The sequence below is a fragment of the Papilio polytes genome, unplaced genomic scaffold (genome assembly GCF_000836215.1).
Source record: "Papilio polytes unplaced genomic scaffold, Ppol_1.0 DF824047.1, whole genome shotgun sequence".
In the NCBI taxonomy this organism is placed as follows: Eukaryota; Metazoa; Arthropoda; class Insecta; order Lepidoptera; family Papilionidae; genus Papilio; species Papilio polytes.
In genome coordinates this window covers 4,359,486-4,383,365 of record NW_013525157.1, presented here as the reverse complement: position 1 = coordinate 4,383,365, position 23,880 = coordinate 4,359,486, and the positions used below count along the sequence as shown (strand labels likewise).

At 33.7% G+C, this 23,880-nt stretch overlaps 1 protein-coding gene across 1 annotated transcript in view; it reads right to left on the bottom strand.

Moving 5' to 3' along the window:
• Nucleotides 1-20,737, bottom strand: part of LOC106100356 (harmonin) — a 21,202-nt gene extending 465 nt beyond the window's left edge. The window contains exons 1-7 of the mRNA XM_013279183.1: nt 20,419-20,737; nt 9,474-9,699; nt 3,191-3,299; nt 2,110-2,134; nt 1,053-1,208; nt 332-476; nt 5-115 (exon numbers count right to left, since the gene is read on the bottom strand). Of these exons, the coding sequence (XP_013134637.1) occupies nt 5-115; nt 332-476; nt 1,053-1,208; nt 2,110-2,134; nt 3,191-3,299; nt 9,474-9,692 (765 nt within the window). The 5' untranslated portion in view covers nt 9,693-9,699; nt 20,419-20,737. The remainder of the gene's footprint in view (nt 1-4; nt 116-331; nt 477-1,052; nt 1,209-2,109; nt 2,135-3,190; nt 3,300-9,473; nt 9,700-20,418) is intronic.
• Nucleotides 20,738-23,880: the final 3,143 nt, after the last annotated feature.

The following is a 23,880-nucleotide window of genomic DNA, read 5'->3' as shown; positions in this document are numbered from 1 at the left end:
CCGCAGAGGACGCCGAGCTGTTGTAGCCCGAGCTCTCCGGAGACACCAGCTCCGTGCCCGCGCCCTCGCGGATCACCAACTCCAGACGACCGCTCACTTTCATTGCTGATATCGCCTATGACAGAAATTTTATCTAAGTTTTAAGTAGGTTTCAGTTAGTATAGCTCTAAAGTAACAAGTGTTTAAGTTGATAAAAGATATAGTGGTCGGTTAATTGATTCTGGATTTTATTTGCTAAAGAATTACCTAAATAGTAGATACTTCAGCACTAAGAGAACTGTTCGTTTAGGGTCTTATTAAATTAAAATGTTAAACTGTGAATAATATGTACCTCATTGAAGGAGATGTTGGCGAAATCTTGACCGTTGCAGGACAAAATTTGATCACCGGGCCGCAAACCTGCTTCTCGCGCTATACCACCTTCCCTTACGAACTGAACGAAGATACCAGGCTTCCAGTCGGGACCCTTGCATATACTAGAAAATAACAAGATATTTTAGGACACAGAAATTAATTAACAGCCCTACAATTATTAGGATTAGGGTTTACCGCGATTTTTTTTTACTTTTAAGGTACTTTGCATGAAACGAAACAGCTTTTAAACGCGTTTTAGCTATGTTTTTCATATATCAATAACGACATATGAAGTTATAGGTTAACAGTAGTACTAAGCCAGCAAACTGTATGCTATCCCAGGCATCCATAGTAATGTCGGATTGAACACTTATTGTCCCGGTGCACAAAAGAATCAGACAAGTACATACGTGGATTTTTTTTACCGTACTCAAAATACCTATCTCTGGTAGTGATTTAACTCATTTTAATGTATTGAAACTAAAACAGTTGCTATTTAAAATAATCAGGCGTGTAAGTATTTTACTTTAGTCGAGGTTCGATAGTAGAATCTTACTATCTGTGGTAAAACTAAAGTTGTGATCTCGCGTTTTTAATTATTTATTAACAGGCTGGATATGAATCTCTGTCCAATTCCAGTTTTCTGATGAAATAATTAAATAATAAGCCAGTCCATGATTAAAATAATTCATAATTACCCGCAGCCGAGCTTAGCGCGCGGTGGTACCAGTATTGAGAGACGCATGTCAGCAAGGCGGTCGGCGAGGTCGCACAGTGTGGGTGACGACGACGCGGCTGATGACAGCGAACCACGCTCCGACACGAACTGCCAAGATAGCGGCTCGTGATCCTTCCTATGACAAACAAAATGTAAACAGAAATCATCGTCAATGGTCTCATAAGTTGAATCGAAGCAAAGCGCAATGTTGGTTGATTGGACTTTCTTAACATGTCAAGACAAACCACCTTTTATATTGACTCTTGATAGAACGAATTACATATTTGGCAACTGCTACATGGTTCCTTGTTAAAATCTGTCTATTAAAAAGACCATAACAACCACAAAGTTGTTTATTGGTTGTTTATTTATTTTTTGCTTCCTTGAGAAGTGATCAAGCGTTGGATTCACAAGAACGCTATATAGCAACACAAATTGTTATCAAAACAGCATTGTACGGTCACAATATAAACAAAGCCGGTGTGTTGAATGGCGTATAGTTTATGTTTTGTTTTATACATTGCTATTTCAGACTTCAATAAGCAATGTATGTTATACAAAATATTTGCAAGCGCGTGGTAATTAATGTAAATATTTGGTGTAGTATTCTAGAGAATTTGATTTACAAATTGATTTTGGATATGACGCAAATAAAGAATTTAAGATGGTAGCAGTGAAAATCACCTTTAATTCGAAGAAGTTATCAGTATGTGTGATCGTCACAAGTTTGTTGTGGGAAAATCTTATTGTTTATTATTAAAATATGTGTTCAATATATTTATTTTCCTTACCGTGTATGAAACTTGTGTGTAACGGGTTACTTGCTACACTAAAAACTAATGCCTGTTTTGGTGTTGATGTATTATAAACATCGTGAAGTTGCGTGACTGTGGATCATTCTCATAAATTAAAGGAACCTGTAGCGATGTTCACAAACACGTTTTCAATTATAACTAAAAACCGGGAGCGCAGCGGATGTGCTGTCGTGTTGCTCATTTATAACACTAAAACGTGATCTTCTCAAAACTTGTACTCACTCTTTGACCGGAATCATGCCCACGTCTGAAACAAAGAAACTAATGTTACATATATTATTAAAGAAGTTATGTTTTACAACAAGAAGATTAAAAAAGGCGACATTGAGTGGCAGTGTTAGTCGGGGCTATCCCAACGGACTTTAGACTAGTTGTTAAATTAAAAAAAAATTGCCTATATTACTCACAGATAAATTACCTTTAAACGGTAAAACAATTTTCTAAATCAGCCACATAGTTTTTGAGTTATTTCGATACATACAAAAATACAAATCTTTTCTCTTTATATTAGTATAGATATAGATTGATAAAATATTTAAGAAGGATGGTATCAAGACCACTCGAAACTGACGTGCATGTGTGTAGATATATGAAAGTAAAAGAAGCGAAAGAGGTTTGTCAGGATCGCGTCAATTTGAAGATCATAGTCACCGTTTACCTTTCAGGGTTACAACCTTAAGTTAAGATTGTTATTGTATGAAAATAGATCAGTGAATTCAAAAGTTGATCAAACAATTACGTCACTAGATTCAGACGGTCAATATGAGTTGCGTTGTTGTGGGATCAACGATCGGTTAAATCGGATAACAAACAATAACGCACTTGTAAACGCAGACATAAAACATTCCAAACCCATTCTACCGTCTTGCTGTATGCGTCTGCAATTATATTGTAAGTGTTGATTTCTTAGCTGTTCGTTTCACAAACAGTGACAATAATAATCCTTAGATTAAATCTGCAAATGCTCTTATATGACTTAAAATTGACAAGAGTCGGTATAATGTACGTAACTTAAAGGCAAACTTCCGATTTCTTTTTCTATTAGCGCGGTTGAAATACAAAATGGCGGTTTAACGCAGTTCAACTCGCTTATACTGCTTCGCTGAAGTTTCCATTTACTTTATCATTACCGAATGACTCATTAGTTTTAGGTTGACCTAAGATTCAACTGAGAAAAACTTTAGTTACTTAGTCGGAAACGCATTTTATGAAGTTATCGAACCAAAAACAGTATCGAATGGTTTAATGTAGATGGGAAACCGACCATTAGTGAAATAATGGTTTAATAATATAGATAACTTACGTCGCACTTTAATCTTGAGCCGGGACTGAGAGGTGAGGTAGTGCGCGAGCTCCGAGTGCACCGCGTCCTCCACCCGGTATCCATTCACACTCACTATTTGATCGCCCACCTGGAACACGCAAGAACATACATGAAATACGAAAATGAAAAAAGTACTTAGAGCCTGTCCTACCAAATTATAAATTGTCAGATAAAAATCCAACGTGCAAAATATGTGATGGAAATATCGGATTTTGTTCCCTTATCTGGCAGTGACGTATTTATTTAAGCCATCTGAGCATCTATCAGCCGGTGGTGGGACAGACCCTAAATACAATACCTGGTTGTGGCTTTTAAAACATCAATCAAACTTACTAACGCTTCATAAAATAAAAATGATTATATGATACATCAAAATCGCTTCAGTTGTTTAGGTTCTAAGCCGCCACACTGGAGAGTTCTGGTCGTACGTGACCTTACGTACGAAACCCTGCAGTGTCAGTGGTTGAAAAATAGAATAACCTAAGGATACAAATATCTAATAACAATAAGAACCTATACTGCCGCAAAGCTTACTTTGAACTTTAAGTAATCTCTTTTAGTGTAATGGTATGAATAACCTTGTCCCTTAGTAACCAATAACAAATTTGTGGAGTTAGAGAGCTAAGCTGGAGCTGAGCTGGAGTTAAGTGAATTTTCAACATATAAAGTCAAACATTAGTGTTTAAGTAAACATGTTTATATTCAGAAAGTGTATGACACGAGAGTGTCGGAATATAAACAACTGGGTTAACACTAAACGGCGACAAACGACGTGTGAAATTTAACAAGAACGTGATCTCAATGCAAATAATAATTTCTGATAATAATTAAGTGATGTTTTAAATTTCCATATAATTAGCTAACCGGCATCAAATTTTTTGTAAAATACATAGCATTTACTATATGTTTATTATAGAACCAGTATACTTGAAGTTATTTACTAACGTGACGTAGGCATCGCGTGCGATTAGATTCGAGTTTTAGTGATGTGATCGTTTCATCGCGATTGGGTTGATGAATGAAGGGTGACGTCAGAGCCCCACGCGAGGTGGTGACGCGTTGGCTTGTGACGAGAGAGGAGCACTTTCTTCTCGTTCGGCCAAGCCGGACAGTCGTGGCCCACATAGCTGGCAACTTTCGATCAGACTTTCGATCCACCTCCTTGTTTTTTTTATCTCGACGCGGGAGACTCGATGGATTACGAATTCTTGATTAATGAAGGGCGGGCATATTATTATACGTCGGTACTTTACCAAAGGAACGTTCTTCATATCGAGGCTACTTTTTTTTAAAGCTAAATTAAAATTTATTTAACGATACTTTAAACTTATTTATATGTTAGACAGTTCTTAGCCGAGACTAGTCTTCTTTTTAGTAGGTCTACATTACGTAACACTGAAATAAGACATGACAAATAAATATTCGTATATTTTGGATTTAGGGGTTCACAAGATGTTTCAACAAGGTTTAACATGACATTTATAATCGATTTCATTATACCTGCACCAATAACTTCATTTTATACCGTTATCAGTACAAACACAGAATACAATTTATGTACGCCCCAGGCTTGGATAATTGACAGTGAATTTATAACAGTTGTGAGAAGCGATGTTATTTCGATCGAATTTGGTTCGAGAAAACCGCACCGACCGCATTTAAATCGATTAGTGCAGCGACGTTAGCTCATTAATACAATATCCGTGTCAGTTTTTAACTGCTTCAACATACTACGTATATAACGTCTTTTATCTCATTTTTTAAAAGGAATTTAAAGAAATGAAAATATTTTGAATGCACAAATCGATCTTTTGACACCTGAAACAGTGGTAGAGCCCGTTTTAATATCTTCGCACAAATGGGTGGGCTTGTCCGATGCAATACCACGACCACACAGAAGACAGGCGTAAAGTAGGAGAAATTCCGCGTTTCGTTGGATGACTGTGGTCCGGAGGTACAACTTTTGTCCCTTTTCCTTCCTACTCTTTTTATGAGAAAGGATGGGAAGGGAATGTGTATTTGACGGCGGTGGAGACGCATAGGATGGGGAAATATCCTCTATATGTGCGTCTCCTCCTCAGTCGATTAAGGGTTGGCAACGCATCGCGGATGTCTTAGGGCAGCGGTCGCTTCGCCATTTCGGCGGATTCAGGTGGCGGTACGCTCGTTTGCCACCTTATCTTATATAAAAAAACTTACTGTACATTCTTTACAATGTGATTTATGGTCATGCGCGAAAATAGCTAGATAAAAAATCATTCATATGACAATTCTAAACGGAACGGGTAAACATGTTATTAAACACGCGTCAATCAAATCCTATTCACTGACTAGAAATGAAAGAATTTGCAATGAATGAAAGCCTTTCTTTCATTATCGGCTTAGGTTAACCTATTGATAAAAATGTTATCTCAACAACTAAGCAGTTTTAATAAGCTTCAACAATTTAAAAAAGTTGATGCGTTATTTCTACTACTACAAATGTTGTATCAGAGATTACTTTTATATTGGCTTACAGAGGGCTGTAATTTTTAATTAAATGCTAAAAAAGAATCTCCGAATCTACGTAAAGTAATAAATTAACAAACTATATTATGTCAACACAACTTGTAAAATTCATTGTCAAGTGGTTCATTTGTGCTCACGAAGTGTTCAAATGTTAACACCTTATCGATGACTCAGTGAGTGATAAAGCCCGCTTTATTGTACCAGCTGTGTGGTTTGTTTGACGTCTGGTGTCTTCATAAAAAGACTAGACGTTATTAATAATCCGTCGATATTGTTTTTTGAAGTTAGAATACGCTAGAAAGAATAATATGCTAAGAAAAAACGTTTTTTTTATTATGTGTAAATTAAGTTAATTACTGATACAAAATTATAAATTTGTTTATGAAAATTAACCGCCAATAACTTAATGGTTTGGATTTGGAAGACGGACTACCGAACTTGCGGTAAAGGGTTCGAATCCCACAGTTCGACTATTATTGTGAACCTAGTGAACTAGCACAAGCCTAGAGCTTAGTGTGAGTGTTTAAAGTAAATGTTAGTAAATAACCAAAAATCTACTAATATTTATAATTAAAAAAAATCACAATGCGAAACAATGTTACAATGTTTTAAGTGCAGCAAAAGTGAAAAAAAGATGTCATTTCTTTGTTGCTGATTCTATAATTATGAAAACCACGTTAATTCTTGTAATGTCCCTTACAGAGCCATTAATGATTTCTGCGTTCCATAGCCTTATTCAGAAACTGGTTTCAATTAGGATTAGGTGCTGCATAACCTATACACCCGATCGACCATCTGCGAATGTAAAACTCAAGGAGAAATAGCTTCTTATAACCATATTAGAATTAGTTTTCTTTTTAAGTGCAGTAATTTATGTGTTAGACTGATGATGTAATGTTTTCAAGACATTTTGAGCTTGAAGCATTTGCTGTCAGATCTTCATAGCGTTAGCAAATAAACCGGTTGGATTGCTCGCAACCGATGCAATAAACACTGAACACCAATACCCACCATCTCTCTTGTTTCCTAACAATACTTGCCCAACTGTATAACCGTATTACTATTTATTCTTTTTTTAAAACGGAATGGTTGCTGATTACAATCGAATATTACAAAAATCACTGGCCAGTAAGATTTGTGAATTGAGGAAATAAGAAAAAAGCTACATAAGAATAAAATAATTTACCTCTTTCTATTTTTTTTGATGTTTATAAATCTAAAAAAATGTGGATATATCATGCATAAGCAGAAAGAAATATCCGGTAGAATGCTGGCCGTTGGCACACTGACCTAAGAATAAATATAATTTGTATATTTTATACAACTATCGGTCATTACTGTGTTGTGTCTCGTTTAAACTGGAATTTTCGTTGTAGTGCTAGACATTATTATAACCTAAAAGTAAAAGTGATTTTTAAAGTCGAACTGGAAAATAAGACAGCGTTACGAATGCATTAGATACGAATTTATCAATAGCTCAATAAAATACCGACGAAATCATATGTAAATCTACAAACTCTGTATTTTAACTGACTTCCAAAATGAGACAGTTCTCAATTCGTCTGTATGTGTTTTGTCTTGAAAAATCCATAGACTTTTGGGATTAAAACAACAAGAATATAATAATTAAAGTATTGATTTCGTACTGCTTATCGTAAACAAACAACTCAAAATTGGTCTTCGGACCATGGCACAGGATTGTAACGCTTTTCTATTTTAGCAAATATTACACAAGATTTAACACAGAGGCTCACACGGTATAGAAAGTGGGCGTTTGACGCTGACCAACGCAGATACACTGACTCACGCAGTCTCAATGCTGGCTGAGCTATTTCTAAATTGTCGTATAATTGCACACAACTTGCCTTCTTCCTGTACTTACCGTCGTTTTCGCGGGAGACATGGTATTTTCTTTCTTCAAATCATTTCTCCTACGGCGCAGAAAATTTCACCCGACACGCATTAAAGTCGTGTTTTAGTTTCCGTTTTCTTAAGTAATTGCGGCTTATTTACTGTTGACATTTATAATTTTATACAAAAACACCGGATATAAAGTCAATAGACTCGTGTAAATATTACGGATATAAATTTAAAACGTTGCTCTATAGGTTCTACGATTTGAATTTGAAATCACCAAAAAATAGTTAAAAAATTGACGAGCTTCTAGGTGATTATATTTTAAAACATTCTACGACCGCCGCTCAGTGATTTCTAAGCTTTTTACTTTTGGTGTGTTTATATATTTTAGTATCCAACTTCCCAAGATTTCTTGTAAAAGCCGAACAACTTATTGTGCCGCCAGAATAACGGATGTACTCATGAATTTTCGTAACTTCATTGTTAGGAAGTAATTATGCGAAAATTAAACTACGCCGCAGCGAATTTGAATTATTGTGTTTACTGCTGTAATTATAACTGTCTTATTGTAACTTGATTGCGGAATTCATTTATGCGAATTAAAATTTTAATATCGGCAGCCTTTGAAATATACTTCCACGTATTTTTCTTTCCAATCAGCGATAAAGTAATGCAAATCTGCGTTTTGAATTTTATCTGTCGTTGCTTTTGGTATCTTAAAATCAATTCAATGTAGAGAGTTTAAACGTCTTCTAATTCTACTTTGATGTTTGAGTTTTTTTTCTAGATTCACGGTTCAAACAAAGTCAGAATGTATATTAATCTAAACGTTTAACAATAGAAAACTAATAGCTGCAGTTACTCAACGAACAAAATGATTTCTCTTAATGCAATGTTACTCGATGTCGAATAAATGTTATGATTAATTGACAAATAATGATTACGCTTACACCCATGTACTGAGACGTATCTTACGTAAGCCGGTGTGTATTACAATTAACAATACTCCAAATCGTAAATGAGAAATTTGACCCAAATTATTGCGAAAATAAAGCGATCATACAAACGGACGTACCTGACGTTGGGTTTTTAGGGTTCCCACAAATTTAAAATGATAAAAACTTGTTTGTTTAAAAAGACATTTTTAATATTTAACTGGTTTTATTCGGGATTTTTATCGTCACTGGAGCCATAATAACCCTAACCGTTACTTGTCAATACTTAATTGTGTACAATTTTTTTTAGTAACAAATTAGGGACATAAAACATACTTACTTTGACAGGTTGCTATAAAATTTTTGGACACTCTCAAGAATAATATTAAAGCAAAAGAAAAACTTCGAGTTAGGGATTGGATAGCCCTCTATACCAAAGAAAACAACAGTGTTACGTGAGCGACAAAAAACATTAACAAGAGTGGTATGCGTCTTGCGACAATTCAGCCTCGGAACCGAGCAAATGTGAAGCCGGCAAACTAGCCCACTGAGTTAATTGTTCGACGCGTTTACGTTGGCCCAGCACTGGGACTCGAACGTGAGAAATTGCACAACGCTTCACATGTCGCGTGGTGTTGAATCAATTTTCTCTCTTGGCCAAGTGCGTACAAAGACAGAAGACAATGAGATAATGCTCTATTGAATCCGGCTGCGAAAAAAATCGGTAGGAACTTAGAACAACAACTGTGCTAACTACATTCATAGATTGATTGTTTTCAATCGTACATTAAAACATGTATCACCTATACAGTAAATTGTTAGCTTTTAAATTATCAATTTAAAATTCAAAGACCAAACTGCTTTCAATAACTTGACAACTGAACCAACTAAAACGATTCGTTCTTGCTGTTATTATGCAAATTAAGTTATAAATAGTTATTTAGATTTGTAATGTAACTAACCTTTAATCCTTGCAGATGTGCTTCGGAGTTTATATCAACTTTGGATACGAAGAATCCGGTAGCGTATTCGCGGCCGCCGCGCAGTGCAAAGCCAAACGCGGGTGCGGCGCGGCGCGGCCGCAGCAAGCGCACGACGCGCACGCGCCGTTCCACCGGGCCAACCGCAGGCTCGCCGCGTGAACCCGACGTGGTTGTCGACGCCGTGGACGTCGAATACATCGTGCAGCTAAAATACAACAGCTAATTAGTTAAAAAACCTTTACAAATACACTCAAGACAATAAATAAATAAAACAATCTTTTCTCGAGTTAAACTGAACAATAATAATGACTTTTTACCATGCGAGTTGAAGATTGCTTATTTTGACCATTTAAATCTTTGCAAATGCGAGATATTTGATTAGGAAACTAATTTCTAGCTATTATAAATGTCATCATTCTCTAGTTACCATAAAACTAAATTAAAATAACGAATTGTAGGGAAACAAAGTTGAACTTTGGAACTACGTGCCATTTATTTGTTTGATACTAAAATTTGAGGCCAGAAGTGCCTCACTACAAGCAACATAATAAATAAATATATATTAGATATTTTATATAAGCTATGAGTACGAGTACGTCTCCAAGATTTTCACACGGGACATTTGTTGAGTTACGTACATCGCAATTCACATTTGAAGGCAAAAATGCAACACTCATTATTATTTGCCAACGCAGTATGTGTACGCATGTGTGCAAATTACGTCATTATATATATCTAGTGTCATAACAGTGCGTCATAAACCTGACAGTCATGAAAAGACTAGACTTAAGAGTAATATACGATGACTAGACACTTATGAGGATGCTATACTGGAACACGTAGTCAAATAACATGCCATTTACTAATGGACAGATAAGATATGGTAATTAGATGATTGTACTTTACATAAGCATTTAAGATAAGTTAGATGATGGCCGAAGCAATCTCAATTACATAAATGATTCACTTCTCGCCGACTTTGGTACATAAAGTGATTAGCAACAATCACTAGTAATGTCTTTTATATGCTATCATATAACTTATATCTATGTATTACATATGTATTGTTAACAATACATTACATATGTATTGTTAACAATACATATGTAATACATACATACATACTATTTAAATAGGGAACATTAAAAAAATGTTATTGGCAAAATTCAAAAAAAAAAATTGGCAAAAAAAATTCTATTGAAAACTTAAAAGTTACCTAAAGTATGTTGCTCTTGTCTCAAACGCATGGAAGCTAAATTAGAGAAACCTTATTCATCAATTTCTAAATTACATGTGATACTATCACTACAACAGGTGTAAGCGACAACATTAAGCGAAGCTATTATCTATACAATGGACAATCGGATCATAGTTAACGGAAAGCAAAGAGGAAATACTCATCATCCGGAATTGACCTAAAAATACGAAGCCTTACTAACACTTTGTGTGCTTCCTTTGTGGAGCAATAACTATAGATGCGAATTTCATGAACCTTTTAACCTATAAAGATTGTTACAATCGTTTGTCATAAAATATATTATATTTACGTCCAAGATGTTTACCTTGTATTGTTTTGCAATTACAAAAATACATGTAAACTTTTAGTAATCGTCTAAGCAATTGCCAAAAATATGTTTATCATGGAATTAAATGTTAGATTTAATGAATGAAAAAATTTAAGGAATTTAATTTGTTCACTTTTTTATTTCTAATAATTTAATCATTTAATTTCAGACATATGTATAAATTATAATTATGGACTCTCGTAAATTAAATTTTAAATAGAACGACTACAAAGATAAGGCTTTTATCGTATAAATCTCGTATTACGTTACAATGCAAGTGTAACATTGCTAGTTCATGTAACAGATCATAAGTCTTGTTGGAATGTTATAAAATGTGTGTCACCGCAATTGCATTCAAATTTCCATGGTGTACATCAATCACGTGCCGGAGTCGTGTACACTTGTGTTCGGATTGCCCATACCGAATGCCATAAAACGGGATCCTTATAACCTACTTTGAACCTTTCCAATTGTATTGACATTTATTTCCAATAATACAGTACACGTTTAGCAGAATTACATACTTATAGGAATAAGTTTTTTTTTTTTATTTAAAAAAAAAAAGAAATATCAATTTTACTTTTTTACCCTTGAAGCAGATTAAATTAACAAAGAATCACAAAAAGCAGCCGCATTGTTTTAAATGATATGGACGAAAACTCACTTAATTGCAGGTTCAAGGTTTGTTAGCGTCAGAAGATAAATTATTTTATTTTCTTAATGTAAATATGAAATCTAAATTTATTTCAAATAGTGCTTTATACTTGAGGGTATGGAATTTGGTCAAAATAACAATAACAGCGGTATCAATAAATTCGGTCTACCAAACAGGTTTTAAAGCGAAATTAGTGGTCGCAAACCACAAACTTTAAACAAAGATTTCCTAAGCAAAGACAATAATTGCATTAACCATTTATTAAACTTAAAGGATAGATCGATTAATTCCTTAAAACAAGCATTACATAAAAATATGGAAATTACAGAGAAATATTTAAAATCGATTAGGGTTTTAGATTTTATGTGAGATGGAAAGATTTTTTTCGCGGTTAAAATATTAATTCTATATACGTTTATTTTCGTATCATAACGTTCGTGTTTTACAACTTTTTGTATGTCCATATTTTTTAGTTGGCATTTGTCTGAAGAACAAAAGTGTCTAAAGACACGGTGTCACGGGGGTGGCGGCAGGGAAGGGCAGGGAAGGGCAGGCGAGGGCAGGAGTGCAACTCCTCGGAGGAGCAACGACCTCGCCGCGAACTCCCGGCCGCTCTTCGTTACTGATATCCGTCACACTCGCTGATTCGCCGGACCTTCATTCCTAAACAATTTACAGTCTATATTTACCTTGAACTATTGTTTCACGCGCCGCATGTAATGTAACCTGTTCTGATATAAAGATAAAAAACAGTGATATTCTTCATATCATATTGTATCAGGACATATTGTCCTTTCGAATACCTTAAAATATGAAAGTAAATCATTCAAATCAATTGCTGAAATGTCAAGATATTCATAATAATAAGCGCGACATATAAAGGACGCAAATAATTTAAAACTTAATTCGTAGAAAATTATTACATTATAATATTAAATACAAGAAATTTAAAATTGCACCTTTTCTTTAAAACATTGTTATGCAATTTAAAAATTAATTTATTATTACAAAAGCATTGCTCACTTACGAGCTACCCTTAGCTTAGTTGTTCTAATGATAAAGCTTTGGTTCACGGCTGTTGCGAGGCATTGCATAGTAAAGCCGGCTAACCGGTTCCCTCGCGACGCAACTGTCCAGACTCTCGAGCTATAAATTTTTTGCACTAGGCAGGGCATCTTATTGTAACAATAAATCATTTCGCCCTGCTGTTAGTTGAAGCCATAGTTTTAAGCGAAGATTACAATCAACTGAAGTGAGTTGTCCGGACAACTTTATTTATCGCTTAGTAGTCGCGGTTAGAGCTAATAGTCACCATAAATTGTCTCCGGAGAATGCTGTCCAGATATTTTGCCGTCTTAATGTAATATCTAAATTTCGAGAATGGTGTTAATAATTTACATTTGATAATCTAACACCTCTACTCTAAAGTAATGTTGAAAGAATTTGTGAGTTTAGAAGAAACGATTGACTTTCCAGTACTAAATACATACGAAAACTTAAAAATAATTTAAAAGTAGTAAAAAAACTTATCCACAAATGAGTTGGCTAAACGGAACTACTTAGAATACCGTAAAACAGCAGCACTTCTTTAATGTTTCTTATGCTAACTGTAGCCAGTCCCGGGATAGTACCCATCACATGTAATGACAGATTCCATGTCAACGATTACGTGTTTCAAATAAGAATGTGCAATAACCCGCGACCTATAACATCATAGCTATCAATTAAAATAACATTGTTATTGTAACATATGTTAAAAAATAGTTACTGTTTAAAAACAATTGTTAAAACCTTCACTTTTCTAACGATTTTTGATACATCAAAGTTTTAGACTGGCGTTTCTAAAACGATGACTCGTTTATGTCTTTTACTCCTTACTACTAATCGACGAAGATGTACGAATGAATATGTCAAATATTACCATTTCCGCAAAATTAAACTAAAAGGACGTTGACTTGTATTTATTTTGTCTTCATTAGTATTTATATTTAAATAATTCTTGGTGTTAAATCGGCGTTATAAAATCATTAAAAAGGCGTATGGATAAGATTTTATTTTAAGACATTTACGTTCATTGGTCGAGTCGATTATATGGATAAAAAAATGACAAAAAGCGTGAAAGTGAAAGTTCCGATAGACTTGCTTAAAACGTACACTTGACACAAAATTGAGTTTCATCGTAACAGCCGGCGCGGTAACTTGCGCCCTGACAACATTATTGATTATTGCTTTTTGTTAGATATTACCATGACTATGACATATTTTATTGATACAACTAAATAATGTTGTTACAATCGAACATGCAGCTATCTCGGCAACAACTTCTAACAATTTCAATGAAAATTTTATGCAGTTGTGTTTAATTTGTTACCGACAGCGCGGCAGCCAAAAATACGAAACATTTATTTAAACCTCCACAACTTTATTTTAACTTATTTACATATTTACAATAAATAACTGAACTAACTGTTATACGCTTCCTTTTCTTCTGTTTTTACTACATAATTTCTTTAACAAACCAAGTAAAAGTCTCGGTGGCCAGTACGCAACCTCTTTGGCTGTATTTACACTTCATGTCAGACAAAGAGGTTATTTTCTGAACAGTTGATATAATAATTTATTTATTCAACCTATGACATTACGAAAGATAAAAAACGTATGTTTTTTTATGTTTATGTATGTTTATGTTATCAATTTATTAATGGACATCATCTGTGGATTTTTTACGCATTTCAAGGATTGAAATCTCCATATTTCATTGTTTAAAATAAAATTATGCGATAACATTAGTTATGTATTCTACTATCGAATTATACATAAACATAAGTCATTCTCAATATTCAACCCTAATCCGAGAACTATTTGCATAGTAATAAATAACATTAATAATTAATCATATGGAACAGTTTTATGTAACATGCAATAAATTACAATATAAAATTTTCTAATATATATTCTATATGCATCAGATATTTAATTAAAACTGATTAATTAGAAAGCTGATTATACAGTTTAAGAAAACATTAAATAGTTTTAATCTAGTTTCAATGTTATGTCACAGCTGGGAGTTCCCAGATTAACATAATGACTGATGTTTTTGTGATTCAAACCTACTTTCGATTCACTAACATTTTAACTACTAAAGTCAACTTCGTTATATTTAATAGGTGTAAATTTAATATACAGGAAGGGATAAATCGCTTTGATACGCTTCCTTAATTTAACACGAGTTTGATTATCATACTATTTCTGAATGACTATAATTTCAGTCTCTCGAGTCATTTGATGGTCACAAAAGGTAGTCCCGTACTCTATGTTTAATATGAGTATACTAAACTAAGTGAATGCGTTAATAACCAATAATATTTGATTGTGGTAAGTAAGAAATAAATCTCTTTAAGCCTATATCTACTAGCTAACACAATTTATATAATAAATCTTTTACGCACCGCTTAGTGGCAAATGCCGCGGCGAATCCGGTGATCTGTCGTCAGGTAAGTAATGGGAAAATACCGCAACAAGACGTCGCTTAGACCGGAAAAATCCATACATGATGCATACAAGATACATGATACAAGGAGATGTTTCTCGACTATAGTGTGGCAAGGTCTTTAATTATAATAAGTAGTTAATAATACCCGTTTTATTATTAGTTAAAGTTCAAAATAGAAATAATAGAGTTCAAAGTAGAACCTTTGCCCGTTTATTTACATTTTAGGCTATAGTATCCTAATAGATAGTGTGTTTTTTAACTCTCTTCAATGCACTGCACTGCTAACGAAGGAATGGATGACATTGCATAATTTATCGGATTATCGGATGTCTGTATAACTATTTTTATTATCTTAGCGAACTGTAAAATTCGCAAAATTAGATCATTCTCTCCCTCGCACACGTAAATTCTATAATGTGCTAATTTAATCTTAAATTATACCACATACACAAGTGTTAATAAAAAATAAAACTAGTAATGCGTCAAACACAAAATTTGGTCTGATGACATTTGCCAGTAGCTCTATAGGAGAAAGTATAACAATGTAAATGACCTAACTGTTTATTCTGTATGTTTTACATTTAGTAAAAAGATACTAATCGCTATACATTTTCATATTTTGGCGTCAAAAAATGTAAGTGACTGTACCTGGAAGGTAAATACAGTGTAGAAATCGAAACATTGATGTTAGAAGTTTTATTTCTATTTTAAGCTAAAGATTTCAACCTATTACAATAATTAACAACAAAAAATAGTAAAAAAAAACTTTCAAAACTTAATAAGGCGAGAAAGAAAAGAAACAAAACTGTTTGAATAACATAGAAAAAGCTGACTATTTACATAGCGACGTAAAGAGGCTTGAATGAAATAAGAAAAGAAATTGCTAAAACGTAGACAAAAAGTTGTACCATCAAGGCCTAAGGAAAACTAAGAACAGGGCTTGCTAAATATAGCATTGCTTCTCTAGGTGCATAGCGGGCAGGCCTGGCCGGGCCACGCCGCGCCGGGCGGGCAGCGGGCGGCGGGCAGTGCGATACCGCGCCGCGCAGGTGGCGCTCGCTCGACCGTGAATCCCCTCGCCCTCGCCCCGGCCAACAACTGTTCCTTGTTTTTTTTCCTCTTCATCTATCTGAGAGCAATGGCCTTGACGCTTACTAACCACTAAAATACGTCTTTTCCAAAATCGCTCGAATTCTTATAATCACGCTACACTACGTATACTTATACTTCCTCATTGTTACATTTTTTGTTATACTTCTTAAGTCACTGTTGTGAGACTTAAATGCAAACGTGTTCGTAATTGGCGTGTTTATTGAACAAAGTTCACATTAAAATTTACAAACATTCGATACACGCACGATAACAACAATCGATATTGCTTGGTTACAAAACAAAAACTTTTAGGGAGTTGAGGGGATTCATAATTTCCGTTGCGAGCGTCGAAGCCTTTGCATAGCAGTATTTCGTTCCCCTCTATCTATGCCGGAGTGTTGTAAAATGAGCTGTAGGGGTAAAAGTCCTAGAGGTATGCAGTCAGAACTATGTGAGTCAGACTGAGGCAGAAACGCCGTAAAATAACAGGCGGACAAACCGGCTGAGACTCGTCGCCAATTAACCGCCTTCGACCTCTGAGCCGCCAACCCACCGCTCCGACTCCTATTGATAGATACTAACTTACACTATACGTGTCCCTAAATGCCTCAACCACCTGGGTAATGCAAACCAATGCAATATAGTTTATGGCAACGTGTGCCATGTATCTCAGGGACCTATGATTGCAAATAACGTCTGCTTGTAACTTTTACTTCAAGGAAATGTTTCTAAACTAAACGATAGTTTTAAAGTACATATGTTTGAGTATTAACCTAAAATGATACTCTATATCTATACTATTATAATAAAGCGTAAACACACACTTCTCTGTTACCTAAGATGTCAGCAATCACAGTATGTTTTCGAATTATTTTTTTTTTAATAAAAAGCCCTACATTTACGTCACGCTTTAGGCTATATATTTCGACGCCATCAAACTTAGGGGTAAATATTTTGGCTAAAAACCCTAATGTGGGAAAGAGACCATAAGTTGTTGCCAACATCAAGGAAGCAAGGTTGCCATGGTTTGACATCATGTCATATCATTTTCACATTTGCAATGGATAATTTGACAAATGTGAACAATAAAATGAAATTTTTATGTTTTAGGCGGATGAAGTCGCATGGGAGCAGCTAGTTTATAATATAAATTAACACATATATTGATATATCTGAATCTAAATAGAATATAGGAAACATTTAGAAAACATTAAAGTTAACTTCAACAAATTGTGAATCCTGCTAGTGCATACCTACTTAGCAAGAATACCGTAAGCGGTTGGAAAGAAAACCACACCAACGAACGGGATAAATATAATAGAAACATTTTACATACTTTATCGCTTACAGAATTTTCTCACCTCGTCAAACGGTAAATAAATGATGGCTTTCCTGATTTGCTTATAAATTATGTAGGTTCTATAATTGGGAAAACTCATGTGACCGGATACGTAAACGATGAAAATCACTATCCTTGTAAATATAATTCATTAATAAAGTTATAAACAATAATTTTATAGAGGGACAAGTTTCATTTGTTGTTTTGTTAATAAAAACAATTGAAAAAGCAACTATTAAAAAAACTGTAAGAAAAGACGTGAAGTCTATGACGTAAATGATATAACGTCTCTGAAGTATGCTTTACTTTCCAAATCTAAAAGTAAAAGATTTTACTAAAGCTTAATCACCATGAGAAAATTGCTTTGTTACATTCGCGCATCCTTGCGCAATCGTGCTCATCTCGAGTCGGGCAAAGGCAAGAGTTGCGTGGCGGCATTGTTCGTTCGCCGGTCGCCGCACTAAAGAAAAACAAACACGCCGAACTCGCCCTTTTTGTAGATAAGTTATACTAAAAGAAGACTGGTTTCCCTGTTGCACTCGATTGATATGATAATTTAATTTCCCAGTGTATACGTAACCTAAACATGCGATTCGAACGTACAATATCCATTTAACTTTTTATGTTTCATTGCCTGTTAATTATTTTTTGTGTAAAATTCACATAAATGATTGTTACTTATAATGAGACTAGATCAAAACCGCTAATAGTATTATAGTAAAAATAGATTATATTTATTACCAATTTGTTACTATAATTGAAGCTGCGTTTTTTCTTTATAGTTACTGGTATTTTCATAAAATTAAATGAAATGCAGAACGAATAGACTAAAAAATATGATGTTTGAATGTATGCACAGAAATTCAAAGACGCTTAGCGTCAAAAAAACAACCCAAATCCGTGTAACGGAACAAATATCAGATTATGAAACTCGTTTTGATGTGCGGATAAAAACAAGATAGAGGAGGTTTTTATCCTTTACGAATGTTAGAAACGAAATATACTACAACAGTAAATAGACGTGGAGATAAGAGAAAATTTAGATAAATGAAGCAAAATACTAGAGAAATCTTTAAATTTAGCCTACACTATTGGGTAAAAGAAATAATTGGTTTCAGTTTGCTAGCCGATGTGTTTCTTAATGTGTACAAATCTGCATGACAAGTTTAAACTTTATCTGAGCTGAAGAAAGAAACAATATGATCACTTTTAGTATAAACAATATAGTGTATAGATATATAAAAATGAGCGGATGCCAAATAAAAAAAAATAGTAACGCATAATAACTTCGCATGATGTATCAATAACAATGTCATTGTTAACGAAGGGCATATTTCTAATCTAAATTTAATTTATTTTTACAATGGCGACAGTGGTAAGTGGTGTAACTCATCTGCAGATTAAACGTAACCGAGCGCTCATTTCAAAATGAATAAATTATCACGCTAGTTATCTCTGTCGGGTAGCGAGGAGCGTGTGAACAGAAACTACCACATCTCGTCTGTCAGCTCACTTTCCATCCATTCATGGCTTCTTCAGCTTTTTCAAACGATTTCTTTCGACCTTCTTAAGACTATGCGACGTTTATGTTCAATTATTGCCAACTTTCTTACTGATGTCTTTTATTGGTAACGTGGGTTTGTAAAATGAATCTGACAGATATGTAAACGCCCCTGTGTATTTTACTACTATACACATTATAGTTTCTAACTACGTAAAATAACTTATTTGCGTCTACATCCTTCTTTGTCCTTCCTTCTTTTAGACAACAAGGTAACAACGGAATTTTCACGCATAGAAATCCCAAAAAAGCATGTCCCTCCAGAATCTGTCTTATTCTAATATACTTATGTGCCTATTAAGTGTAGTAAGTTGAACAGGACGATCCAATCAATTACCGAATTACTAAATTATATTGTAACCTACACAATCTAAAATCTTATTAGTTATTGCCTGTTTCTTGCCTTATAAATAACAAAGGAAACAATTTAATAGATTTACACCGCGATTCAATTTCGAATGATGATGAAACATCCTGCTGTAATCATTCCTAGCAAGCGATATTAGAGAATCAGCTCAACAAAGTCACATAATTCACAATAAATTGCTTTAATGACTGTTTAGATGTAGGTAGACATAAAAAATTATAACAATAATTTTGTAACAAACAATATAAATTACATTTAGTCAAACAATATACATATTTTTAGAATATGAAAACACGGCAATATATATAATATTGCTTCATATCGCTTTTCATAGTAAAAATCTTAAATTTTACGATGATTTTATGAATAACCGGGATAGTTGGCCGGTATTCTTATAACTGAACATGAAGATCGTTTTTGAAACATTCGCATTAAATTTGTACGTTTATTAATTAATGTACAGTTGTTATTGTTTAAATAGTAGTTACATGTATTTCCATTTTAATGTTCTCTCTTAACATTATTGATAATGTCAAACCAGTGATATTGATGTGTCTTAATGCTGACAAGGTTGCATTTTATCATTCAAAATTATCTACATGTATCAGACAAATGGATAAGAGAAATAAACATTAGAAAACCTATAATCTTTACCCAAAATAGATGGTAACATAAAATAGATAGTTTAACAAAAGTCCGAACTGTGCTTGTTAGATTAATTATCCAATTAGAGTGTTTATCAATTCATAATAAAGGTCATATAATAAGTCATAAACGATGAAAATAACAAAGCAATAAGAAGCATTTTTTCATGATCGTAAAAAGTAGTTGCTTAAGACAAACATTACAAACCTTTTCAGTCCAATTCACCGACTAAGTTAGTGTTGTATTTCACCAACATTAAAATTTGAGTAACTGAACATTATATCGTTGTTGATCAAAATGTCATTTCACTCGAACGGAAGCATTGAACGTATTTAATAACACTGTTACACTTCTGTCGGGTATGTAGTCATAAACTAACACCGATGTGAACGACAATATTACGGTACCAAAAACAAATTCACGGTTGGATTATGGCGGCAGTGACGATAGCGGGTGGAATAAACAGAAAGCGCGACACACGTCCGCCGCGGGCGACGGACCGACGCGAATGCTAAAATAAAATAGAGGCAAGAAGAAAGTTCGTCGTCACGAAGGTACCGAACCACAAGCGATAAAAGCCTTTGCTTACTGATTTAATTTGCGGGTAATAAGTCATGTTGGGCGTGTAGCTAACTGTTCCCGACCGAATAGATGTCAAAAATTCGACCATACATCGTGGAAATGAAAACGTACGGTAAGTTCGGTAAACGTATGGATTATGGAGCTTATTCCCAGTATTTAAAAATGTACTTTAATAAACATTTTAGAAATAAAGGTTTGCCTTTCGTAAAATAGATTCAGTTATTTTTAATTAAAAAAGAGTAACTAAATAAAGTGTTAACACTTTTATTAAACAAAACTTCGCTAATTAAAACTTAGGAAAAATGAAGTAAATATGATAGGTAACCTGATAGTAAAATTGGTTCGTTATCTAAACAACATAATTCAATATTTAGTAATATTGTGACTATGTAGCTATGATTACATACAAAGAAGAAATAGATAAATGATAAGAATAACATGAGTAGTTACACCAGTCCTCGCTATATAAAAAATATTAGAAGCAAAATATACTACTTGATACTTTATAAAATTTGAATGGCAAGTATTCTCATGTAAACTCCCAGAAATTACAAAACAAATTCAATAAGTATACGGCAATTAACTTAACGATAACGTAATTTGTGTGTAACAAATAAACGGAAAACAATTTGCCAACATTTTCCTTTCAGGAAATGGATGTTCCCGAAACAATACTTCATTTTATTTATACACTAGAAGAGGAAGGCGGAAAATTTAATATAAAGTAAATTATCATCTTTTGTTATCGATACTAAGATACACCGAAAAAATAAATAAAACACAAATTAAAAACTCAGAACACGAACTTACATTTTTTCTTACGCTTGATTAGTAAAGATGGTATTTATTCTGAAATGCCTTCGATGATGTCAACAAGCTAAACGCTGTTCTTCTTTCGGTTTTTCTATGGGAAGTCGGAATATTGGAACCTAAATGTTTTATACGACAACATAACGATACCTATCATAGGCGTCGCCAGCTGATAATGTAGAGGTTATCATTATGATGTTCTTATTTGAAGTAGTTTTAATATCTATTTCACATTTCTCGATTCTATAGGGTAAGAGCAGCTGCCCCCACCCTCTGACGAATTCCACACCTGATATATTATCTACAAAGCAAAGTCTTCAAAGTATTCACAATTTATTGTACAATTATGATAGAGTTGTTATTGTGATTAAAGTAAAGCGGAGGACCACATACTGCTTAGAAGGGAGGAAGACCTATGTGCATTACTGAGTGATCACATGGGATTGTGATAATGATGCGACCCTCATTTAGAAACGTATTAACACAATTTAAAACATCCAAACATAGTCAAACTATGGTCTTCCGTATAGTGATGTCATAACTTTCAATCATTAACATGGCCGCTTTAAAGATATTCGGAAAATTGGAAAGTGGGTAAATTAAGGTAATCGATTACGTTAACGTAATAAATGACATCTTGTTAACACGACAAGTTTTCTATTTTACGTATCGCTTCTTATAAATAAATAAATAACTAATAAGCCCTTTATATAACTTTTGGCTTTGTGTTACCGCGATACTCCTATTCTTTCCATCAGAAAAAACATATTAACTAATAGTAGTTTTGTTACACTATGTTGATAACAAATATGTTTATTGCAAATGCGATCTATCCGCTTAATCGTGATTAATTTTAACATATCTAACATTCTGTACCGAGCGTTAATTAAAATCAGGCGACAATACTGACCAATATGAAGTGATCGGCTTAGGTCCAATATCAAATCAACCTATTAATTATTTATTAACTTCAGAAGAAGGTATATATATCTATGTCCTCTTTCCATATAGACCGATGTTCTCTTAAACATGATACGAATAAGTTATTGGGGAAAGCGGGAAAGTGAAATAAAACAATCAATAACCACATCTGAACATATTTATTAATAGCACAACAACACTAAAAACTAAAATCCTTATAATTTATCACATCATCTCAAATGACAATTTCAATACCATCCTTGCCCGACATCCATCATGTCTTTAAATAATGTTATCAAAGATATGATGTCTTCCGTTTCTAAAATATCACCCAAAAATACAGCCTTCTAATAACATTCAAAACACTTCATTCTTGCTCTCACCTCGATTACATTCTATATTTACAATAAACATCTATGTAACATCGATTTAATCAATAATCATCTAAAATACATCAAGTTTAACAACAATAACTATTTAGGCTTTTCATAATACATACGTATCTCTTTCTGAAGGAATCATCAGCGACTTCTGTTGTTCATGTATTCATTCCTTCATCGCTACAGCACATGTTGCATTAAAATCTTTGTGCTCGGACAAGATCGGTTTACGTATTAAATCATTTGGCGTCTAACGAGGTAAAACAATCGAGAATACTACTTTTGTAAACATTGGGTATAACATTACTGGATAAATCTTGATAGTTATCAAAATAAATTCATCTAAAATAATAAAACATAATTGGATATCATATTTCACTTATCAATAATTATATCTAGAAATTGAGTAAAATATCTAAACGACAATACTAACATCTAATTCTGATACAACAATAGATATGGTACTACGTACCTACATTCATTTACAAAGTTCAAATTGAGATAGTACATGTATAGTGACTATTTTAGTGAACTTCCTTAAAGTTAGATTCACTACGGAAAAATTATCATCCAATACGCCTAATCAATTATTTCTGAAATCCAGAACTACTAGAGACATATATGACCAATTAAAATTACAGATATGCGAAAGATACAGATCCATGAATAATAGAATCTAAGGTAATAAGTGTCTACACCACTACATATACACATTGAATTAGAAATAAAGAATACATATACAAATTATAAACAAATATAAATTAGTATACTCGTGAGATAACTGAAATGTTCATCTCTACCTATTCAGAGTTTTAAAATGTCTGTTACTTTTGTCATATTAAATGTAGACAAATGTGATATTTGATCATTAGATTGTATACAAGTATTTATAATATCATTAAGGGCTTGTCCCACCACCGGCTGATAGGGGCTCAGTTAATTTAAAAATGACGTCACTGTCAGATAAGGCAACAAT